The following is a 10,726-nucleotide window of genomic DNA, read 5'->3' on the forward strand; positions in this document are numbered from 1 at the left end:
AACATATAGAGCAGGTGTTATACAGATATAACATATAGAGCAGGTGTTATACAGATATAACATATAGAGCAGGTGTTATACAGATATAACATATAGAGCAGGTGTTATACAGATGTAACATATAGAGCAGGTGTTATACAGATGTAACATATAGAGCAGGTGTTATACAGATGTAACATATAGAGCAGGTGTTATACAGATGTAACATATAGAGCAGGTGTTATACAGATGTAACATATAGAGCAGGTGTTATACAGATGTAACATATAGAACAGGTGTTATACAGATATAACATATAGAGCAGGTGTTATACAGATATAACATATAGAGCAGATATCTTTCTGTTACACTGCAAACAGTCATGTTCAAGTCTAAAGTTTCAGACATGATATCATATAACAGTACCAGGCTAGGGTCACATGGCGATCGCCGACTTTCCCTTTTGCCCAAACCACGAACCACACTATTTTGGACAAGTGATCTGAGCCTTGTTTGTCAGTGTTACCGTATAACATTGTATTGATCGGAAACAATCCATCTGGGGGTATAATCCACACACAGAGAGAGACAAACACAGAGGGAGAGAGAGAGAGAAAGAGAGAGAGAGAAGAAACACAGAGGGAGAGAGAGAGAAAGAGAGAGAGACAAACACAGAGGGAGAGAGAGAGAGACACAGAGAGAGAGAGAGACAGAGAGAGAGAGAGAGAGAGAGAGAGAGAGAGAGAGAGAGAGAGAGAGAGAGAGAGAGAGAGAGAGAGAGAGACATGTACACACACATATAACAACACACACGATCACCAACACTGTTTCAACTGTGAGTGAAGTGCGTTTACGCGCTTTCGGGCGTCTATGGTATTTTATTGCCGCATCTTTCAATATCAAATGATTGCCTGCGATTGACACTTCAACCATGTTCTGAAGTAATAGTGACTTAAACATCCCGAAGTTCCTCCTCTAGCATGATGGATAACTTGAAGCAGGTACTCCTTGCGTCCAAGTCCAGGATGATCCACTATGTATATTGATGTCATTCCTGTGCACCACAAACATCATGCTAAATGTTGTTATCAAATTGGGTACAGTATACTGAGATTTAGATTTAGTCACATTTGGCGATCGTTGAACTCTTTGAAAACGTTTGTGTGACGTTTGTTTGTCCATAGAAAATATGAAAAATACAACTTTCTTAATAGGCAACCGAGTCATACAGTTAAACCAACTTGGCCGTTCGAGTTGGCCTGCCCTTGGTTTTGATAGTGAAGAACACACACTTGATCTGCTGAACAGCTCGGGGTATATCTAACACGAGGATAACAAAGACTGGAATGGATATTATGAAGACAGCTACGTATCCAATACTGGCGGCGGATGGTCTGTGGTCATGGGCACTGACCTTCTTCCGAACACGGCTGGACAGGTTCTCCTTGTCCACGGCCAACTCTTTTGCGATAGCTGCCAGAACGGCCCCCAGTTCCTTCTCGCTCATTACAGGGATATTATATTCTCTACAGACCTGGCTCTCTGTCGCCCGAGGGGTGCTGTCTGCACTGTCTACGATGTTGTATGTTGTCCCAGAGTTGTCGTTTGCTGGCGAAGAAGTCTCGTCCTCACGCGTATAGTTAACAATCGGTGGCGAAGTGGTTTCATCTGCACGCAAATAGTTATCGTTCGCTGGCGAGGGAGTTTCATCTGAAGGAACAGAAGTCACCTCACCCGAATAGTTAACAATCACTGGCGAAGAAGTCTCGTCTGCCTCCACATGTTGATCGTTCGCTGGCGAAGGAGTTACATCTGAAGGAACAAAAGTCACCTCATCCGAATAGTTAACAATGACTGGCGAAGAAGTCTCGTCTGCCTCCACATGTTGATCGATCGCTGGCGAAGGAGTTACATCTGAAGGAACAAAAGTCACCTCATCCGAATAGTTAACAATCACTGGCGAAGAAGTCTCGACTGCATCCACATGTTGATCGTTCGCTGGGGATGTATTCTCGTCAGCACCCACAAAAATATCGTTTGCTGGCCAAGAAGCCTCGATTAGACCCCCGATGTTATCGTTAGCCGGCGAAGAGGTTTCATCTGTAGGAACAGAAGTCACTTGCGTGGTTTGGTCCATCTCAGTAGTGGTTTGGTCCATCTCAGTAGTTGTTTGGTCCATCTCAGTAGTTGTTTGGTCCATCTCAGTAGTTGTTTGGTCCATCTCAGTAGTTGTTTGGTCCATCTCAGTAGTGGTTTGGTCCATCTCAGTAGTTGTTTGGTCCATCTCAGTAGTTGTTTGGTCCATCTCAGTAGTTGTTTGGTCCATCTCAGTAGTTGTTTGGTCCATCTCAGTAGTTGTTTGTCCTGCAGTGTCCAGACAACACAAAACATGAGTACATGTACACACTGACCACCACCTGACAAACAAATTCAAATCCAATGAAATTACTCTCAACCTCGGATGTTTTTTATTCAGCCTTGTGACGATGAGAATACTTCTACCTCTTAACTTGTTCACCAAAAACAGTTCACTTACATAATGCAAGAGTTTAGACATTTTATAAAACTTATTTTGAGGAAGAATATGACATTGAATATTAATCTTGAGATCATGACTATTTATTTTTGTTATGGTATTCGTGACATGCATATCTTCCGAGCTGCACGTTGCAAAGCCTGTTGAAAATATTAATCATCTTCTGATAGCCATTAGCTCATGTGGAACAGACAGTGGCTATAAACCAGGGTCTCCTTTCACGAAGCAGCCTTTACTGAGGTTAACCTTAATTCCCATTCTTAACATTGCAGTAAGGTTACCTTAGAGACTTACGATCACCTTAGTGCTTTGTGAAAGGACTAGTACAACATGTAAGCCCATACCGTCCAAGACTGCCGGTTCACACTGATGGGCCGCCTTGGAATCGTCTCCCTCTTCCATGTATCCTGTGGTATTCTGGCTGTTTATTGACACTGGAATAAAGACAAGATGAGGTCTGACAGCGGAATCCTGACCAGTTAATCCAGTGATTAGTATTATGAACATCAATCCACATCGTGACCTGACCACCTGACTGCCACCACATGTTGCTAGTGACGTGCTTGCTGGCTGCTTGTACCTACCCGGAACCCCTATGGAAGTGTTACCGATAGAGCCTGGAGGCTCGGATAGCTGAGATACAGACAAGCCACTGTTGACATATGATACCAGTGATGGTTTACATCACAAAAGTCGCTGTTTGACGCCCACGTTTCCTCACCGATTTAAGTGAGTGAGTATTGTCTTGCGCCGCTTTCAGCAATATTTCAGCAAAATCACCACAGGGCCACCTGAAATGGGTTTCACATATTGTGCCCATGTGGGGAATCTAACCTGGATCTTCGGCCACTGACATGTATCGTTAACCCATACATAATACTATCATATAATACATTTGTAGAGACGCGTAAGTTAACAGTCATATGACTATGTTATGCTACCGGGTATCCATTCACTGCTGGGTTACAGAGACAATTTTGAACAAACTCACTTGCCTAAGGTGAGACCACATATGCCACGTGTGCTTCGTTGTGGGGCAGGACTGAAGTTTTAGAAACTCTCAGGAGTCAAGATGCCAAAAACGGTCACCCATCCATGGACTTTCTGTGACCAACATTGCTTACCTTCAACTGATCTGTGACCTTGTGACTGACATGTGACCATCACGCCGTAATATAACTGGAATGTACTGTGTAAATCGGCGTCAAACCCACGTCCGAGATAATCAGGGCAGTATCGCCATAAATACGACATTCGCTTTTTCTTTTTCTCGAAAGAAAATTTACATGGAGAAGGTCATCCAAACATAATGATAACCTTCAAAGGACAGGCAATATTTGCCTCTGCTGGATGTCTGAAAGTCAGTGATTTGCTGTATGTGACCTGCAAGTTCATTCCAGAGGACTGAACCTGCCTTCCCAACGTCAAAGAACGCATGCCCTCTGTAGTTCTGTAACGCACAATGTGATTGATATAATATCAAGTTCGTACCAGACCGCCAAATTTTTCTAGCGGCAGAGCCTCGTTTTGAGATTTCCACGATTTCCAGGTTCCTGTTTGTCAGTGCCCGCTGTACGACAGAGCACGCTGCACGCCATGTTTGCATGGATTATACGGAGCGATAAAAAAGTGCTTAGATGTATCAAATAATACTGATTAATATTTATGTATCCAGTTAAAAAATTGGTCTCAAAATTCTGGACTGGTTATTGTACTAATTTGGGCAATAGGACGAAACCCAGTCAACAGGAAACGAGACTCTTGTGTAATCAATGTTTTGACTTGACACGGATCCGCATACCTCCGTCTATTGCATGCAGCTCGCATATGAAGGGATGATCGTGGTCGCAGGGGTGATCGGACAGCACATGTTGCCCCGAGGGCAGTACGAAACACTGGCCACTAGTGAATCCGGGAGACTCGGCATACCTCGAGTTGAATAAAGCCAGTGACGCATTAGACAGATCCTGCTCCTCACAGGTACCCTCCCACAGCAACATAGACTGATTCACCTGGAGCCCAGCCCACCTGTATTGGAATCTGTTGACAACAACAACACAGAATTAGATGTCATACAAATCCATTAACTCCGGTTAAACAGAACCCAATGGGACCACTGATATATGTTCGTTACAACGCATATCAAATACAATAAAGGTAACACTTGGATATGTAGGAGACAGTGAAAATTATATTGCTGGCATATTGCTGGACAAGCGATGTTTGGCACGCCAGTGTCAGCATCAAAATACTGTTCAAAGACTGTCGAGATCAAAGAACAGTATTATATTTGAGGGGTGGTGGGGTAGCCCAGTGGTTAAAGCGTTCGCTCGTCACGCCGAAGACCCGGGTTTGATTCCCCACATGAGTATTTGTGTGAAGCCCATATCTGGTGTTCCTTGTCGTGATATTTCTGGGATATTGCTAAAAGCGGCGTTAAACCATGCTCACTCACTATTATATTTGACTTACTCGTATCCCCAAAGCCCTTCAGACAGGTTCCTGATGCTGGCCAGCTGCTCCACTGTGTCCAAGATGGCCAGACGACCACCGTGGCCCCTGCAGACCTTCCGGGCGGTATTCCACGGCTGACGGAACGTGAACAACACATACTCCATTCCTTGAAACATCACATACGACAGAATATAAGGATACATGACAGAGGTCAAATTATAGTCAAATATCGGAGAGGTCAAGTTGTACTGGACCACGAGAGAACAAAGCATGAGTTGAGTTCTACTGAATCATGACAGGCTGACTTACATTGAATCATGACAGAGGACGACTTACATTGAATCATGACAGAGGACGATTTACATTGAATCATGACAGAGGACGATTTACATTGAATCATGACAGAGGACGAGTTATACTGAATCCTGACATGACGACTTACATTGAATCATAAGAGAGGACGAGTTATACTGAATCCTGACGGGACGACTTATACTGAATCATGACATGACGACTTACATTGAATCATGACAGAAGACGATTTACATTGAATCGTGACAGAGGACGACTTATTCTGAATCATCAAAGGACACGACTTATACTGAATCATGACATGGCGACATATATTGAATCATGATGGGACGACTTACATTGAATCATGACAGAAGACGACTTACATTGAATCATGACAGGGGATGACTTATGCTGAATCATTACAGGACACGACTTACATTCAATCATGACAGAAGACGACTTACATTGAATCATAACAGAGGGCGACTTATACTGAATCATGAAAGGGGACGACTCATACTGAATCATGACAGGACACGACTTATACTGAATCATGACATGGCGACATATATTGAATCATGATGGGCGACTTACATTGAATCATGACAGAGGACGAGTTATACTGAATCCTGACATGACGACTTACATTGAATCCTGACATGACGACTTATACTGAATCATGATGTGACGACTTACATTGAATCATGACAGAGGACGACTTATACTGAATCATGATGGGACGAGTTATACTGAATCCTGACATGCCGACTTACATTGAATCATGATGGGACGACCTACATTGAATCATGACAGAAGACGACTTACATTGAATCATGACAGAGGACGACTTATACTGAATCATGATGGGACGAGTTATACTGAATCCTGACATGGCGACATATATTGAATCATGATAGGGGACGATTATACTGAATCATGACAGGGGATGACAAAGGTCGAGTCTATGTTTTGATATACACAATCGCTTGGCAGAGAGCGTGCAAAGCACCCATCACGTTTGGTGCATCTGCACTTGGCTCACATCATCCATCTATATTGGAAATGGGTTTCAGTTGGTCACGTGACATCGCACTACACAGCTAAATCTCGTGTCAGTCGCGGCATAAATAAAAATATACATCGATCCTCTTAAAAACTTTCGCTAAAAGGTGTAAAGTGACGACTGTGCATTATCGTTAAAGTGAGATGAATCATAATGGACAAGAACCAGTGACACGGAACGTCGGGGTTGTTTATGCCTTAGCTCAGCTCAACGGTGCACTTCCATGTTCTAGACTTGTGGTTACACTCTAGACAATAGACACGCTTGAATACTGGCAATTGCCTCAAGCAACCATTTGCTGCAACTAGAATAGACCAGGGCAAGCAGAGGCCCAGATAAGCTGCGTATCCGGGTAAAATACGCATAGAAAATTTCCTAATACGCATTGAAAAGTAATTGTTGCGGACCAATTAAGCATTTAAAATGTTAGATGCGCAAAAAGTTTCAAACAATTGCGTACGGAATTTATTTGTAAAAATAGCTTGCGTAATGAAAAAGACATCGATTGCTATCAAGTTGTACTGTTAGTATAGGACTAGTGTTGTACTGTCAGTATAGGATGAGTGATTTTTTATGAAATCATTTCCATTATATTTAAGTTAATTTTGATTAGGTATGACATGAGGCAGAACATACCTGCTTAGATAACTTACTCAATGACATAATACTTAGGTGAGTAAAATGACTGAAATACGCACATATTTGAAAGCAGTGGGTAACGGAAAATGAAATACCCACTCAACATTCATAATACCCACTCCAAACAAATACAGTGGGTACAGTACCCACATAAGCTAAATGTTATCTGGAGCTCTGCGGGCAAGTATATTTTATTACACGATACATGGGGGTAGAGATAACTTTATACCTGGACACAATGGCTATGGATGTTTCGACATGGCAATACCGTGCACCGCAATTAAGTACATGGTTGTAGAAATAATCAAGCTTCTGCCATACTCACAAATACTCACATAAACTCACACATACTCACATATACTCACACATTCACAAATATACACACTTACACTGACACATACACCCACTCACACATACCCACATATACTTATACATACTCACATATATTCACACATATTCACACATGTTCACATATATTCACACATACTAACAAACACTCACACATATTCACATATACTCACAGATACTCCTACTGCTCACATAGAGTCACACATATTCACACCCACGTCCAAGACTTATAAACACCCACAACGGGATCGTACTCAAATCAAAGTAGAATGTGTCTGGTTTAAAACCATCCATCCTTATAAACCAATACAGTCCCGTACGAAAAAGGATGTCAAACAATGGAGTAATGACACACTCAACAGGCGATTATGTCTCACTGCAACCGGAACTTCTCATATTATTTCCCTGTTTCAAAACACTTATCAAAAAGTCAATATACGTAGAACAAATCGCGTGAGCTGATTTCATCTATAAAATATTTTCACTTGAAGAACTCCACAGGGAAGCATCCTTAACTCACATAATCTGTGTGATTCTTATGACAGAGGACGAGTTATACTGAATCATGACAGGACACGACTTATACTGAATCATGACAGGACACGACTTATACTGAATCATGACATGACGACTTATACTGAATCATGACAGGACACGACTTATACTGAATCATGACAGGACACGACTTATACTGAATCATGACAGGACACGACTTATACTGAATCATGGCATGGCGACTTATACTGAATCATGACAGGACACGACTTATACTGACACAGCACCAAAAACCGGATAGTAAACCATTGAAATAAACGTAAATACAGTAGGAAATACATGCCATGACCGGGTTTACGTATGTTTTCAGATATTTCCTAACTTCGGGCATATATTTCATATGAATCTATACCTTTGAAACATATGCTCATCGTACATTTTCGTATACACAAGCACCTCGTTCATGTATGCCCTGACCGGATTGTCAGGGATTTCCAAATATGAATTGCAAAACAGATACAGTATTTCCAATGCATTCCTTTGAATTTCAATTGGTGTATAAATTTCCGATTTCGTTCTAAGTTTACTCGGGTTGGAAACATGTGAATTTACTTAGGTGGGAAAACACATGTAAATTTTCAAATTTGCAAATGTTTACACACCTTAGATATTTATGTATCATACCGGATTTCAGGGGTATGTATATGAACGGTTCATACACCATCATGTTACCTGTACTCAAGCAAGATGATCATGTTTTCATCATGTGAATTACTTGGCTCATGTAATTTCACTTTCACACATTTTAGTACGTTTGAAATCAACGTTCACGTGACCTCAATATTCTTATCACCAAAGAGCCTGACAAAGAAAGCGGTATTACGCAAGCTAACACGCCTTATTAAGCTGCACTCGCTCTTGCTACCAGTATCAGTTACGCCTTGTCTGTGGTGTCGGCAAATCTTGTGAGGTGCATGTTTCGAGGGATTGAAAGGTTCAGTGGTGAACAAAGGGCGATGCGTTGCCCCTTTGTCCTCGCAAGTGTCTCTAGCTGCCCCCAAAGAATAGCGCTTTGTCTCTCTTGGAGCACAGTCAAATATGCTACACGAACCAACTCGTAATTTCTTAAGTCTGTTCAGCTCGCGCATCTACTGTAAAATATTTTGTGGCAGTACATAATTGGAATATTATTGCACTGCATGTGACCTTCTTTAATAGTCTCACAGTGCCTGAACCATGTTATTTTCCATTCGCTCGGCCTTTGCTGTAATAACGCCATACATAAACTTTAAAGTTTGTTTCACTAACGCAAAAGTATACAATAAGAAACAATGCCATATCAAATTATATATTCTGTGAGACATGAAATGAAAAATTGTTTTTATCGAGTAGCGATTATGACCGGATAGCACAGGCGGGTGCGTTCTCTGAGTATATCATAGACATGTTGGATCTCCGTGCCTTTTGTGAAATTCGTCTATATTGTCCTGTTTAAACTGACGATCCATAACTCAGATTGCGAGTAAATATCACGTAAGTAATTGTGATGTCGCATTGCTGTAAATTTCCCTTTCGAAAAAGTCATTCTCACAAGATGTATATTCCCTTGTTTGGAGAAGATCTATGGTTATTACGCCCCAGTGTTGCTAAACATTTTATAGGCCCTTAGTCTGACACAGACGCGGACATCGCATGTTCAAGTTCTGATCTGACAGGGGCTGAAAATATCATTCCGACATGAATACAATATCTCAGTGTTTTCCTAAGTAAGTTGGAATCTTTCTACAACATTGGAAATAACTGTATCGTTGTCCTTCTGATATTCCCCCAAACGAAAGCTCTACCCATTTAGGGTGTAAGTTACAGAATTGTAGGGAATAGTCTTAAGACTGTTTTACTTTGACCAGGATTCTTCGAACTTGTAACAGTCGTTTGAGAAGATCAAAAGAGAAAAGGGTAGTGCGCGATGTATATGACGGACGTATATGGAGAACGTTCGAAGAACTTTATAAATACAATAATAGAAATACCGGTTATGTTTAAAACGTACCTTCAATGTGATAGCCAGAGGGATTATTGTGAAAGATCGCAGTATGTATCATGATAAACGGGCCAAGATAAAAGTACATGTCATTCATCTCCACATTATATCCCTTTTATAGACACGGGACATCGTTGTTACAGGTCGGGCAAACACTTTCTTCTAAAGTATCTGCCGGTTTCACGCTACATACATGTGCTCAGATTATCGAGAAAACTAGCGACGCAAGTTCTCCTCCATCACACCAGAGACCACATAATCTATCATATGGCCTTTGATCACACATATAATTGTATAGATACCCAGTGTTCATTGATAGCGATGAAGCAACTTATCAAAATTTACAGCCGACAGTATCATCTGCATTTCTCTTTTACATAAGGTGAAATATCACAGGGTTGTCATGATAACGATAATTTGGCATACTATTTATTGTGTTATTCTTTAATCTGTGATTAGAATTTAAATCAGTTTTGACGTGAGCATGTTAAGAAAGGAGAAGCTGTAAAACGAAATGTATTGTGATCGAACCTATAGGCCTTTGTAAAAGCGAGTTTCAAGCCACCTACATAAAAACCTGTTTTCATGATAAGTATCTGCTAATCCGTGGCACGATTCCGACCATATCATGGGCATGTGTTTGTGAATCATAATCAAATAGTGATGTTACAAGGAGTCCATGCCGCGTCAACAACACATGCAAACAGGGGCGTAGTTACCATTATAAAAAAAACAGCTCGAGCATACACATGATCTTTGCTAAAAAATAATTTTTCTTCTAATTCTTGCCAAAAATACCTACACACACGTTCCATTTAAAAAGTGGAAATCCCTCTATGTATCATACTGACTACAATATTCTTTGATTAAAGCATTA

General features: G+C 41.2%; 1 protein-coding gene across 1 annotated transcript; it reads right to left on the bottom strand.

Moving 5' to 3' along the window:
• Window positions 1–1,156: 1,156 nt before the first annotated feature.
• Window positions 1,157–4,515, bottom strand: LOC124283976 (zonadhesin-like). The gene is made up of 3 exons (XM_046720028.1): window positions 4,317–4,515; window positions 2,860–2,949; window positions 1,157–2,343 (listed from the first exon to the last, which is right to left on the bottom strand). The coding sequence occupies exons 1-3, from the start codon at window positions 4,513–4,515 to the stop codon at window positions 1,211–1,213; spliced, it is 1,422 nt and encodes a 473-aa protein (XP_046575984.1). The 3' UTR covers window positions 1,157–1,210.
• Window positions 4,516–10,726: the final 6,211 nt, after the last annotated feature.

Source organism: Haliotis rubra, unplaced genomic scaffold (genome assembly GCF_003918875.1).
Source record: "Haliotis rubra isolate DU_JTF1 unplaced genomic scaffold, ASM391887v1 Scf326, whole genome shotgun sequence".
Lineage (NCBI taxonomy): Eukaryota > Metazoa > Mollusca > Gastropoda > Lepetellida > Haliotidae > Haliotis > Haliotis rubra.

Excerpts from the sequence above, each read along its gene's own strand:
- LOC124283976 (XM_046720028.1), bottom strand. The coding sequence starts at position 4,515 with ATGTTGCTGTGGGAGGGTACCTGTGAGGAGCAGGATCTGTCTAATGCG. Across the intron at positions 2,950-4,316 it reads GCTGCATGCAATAGACGGAG|TGTCAATAAACAGCCAGAAT; the intron begins GTATGCGGATCC and ends TCTTTATTCCAG. Across the intron at positions 2,344-2,859 it reads TGAACCGGCAGTCTTGGACG|GACAAACAACTACTGAGATG; the intron begins GTATGGGCTTAC and ends TGGACACTGCAG.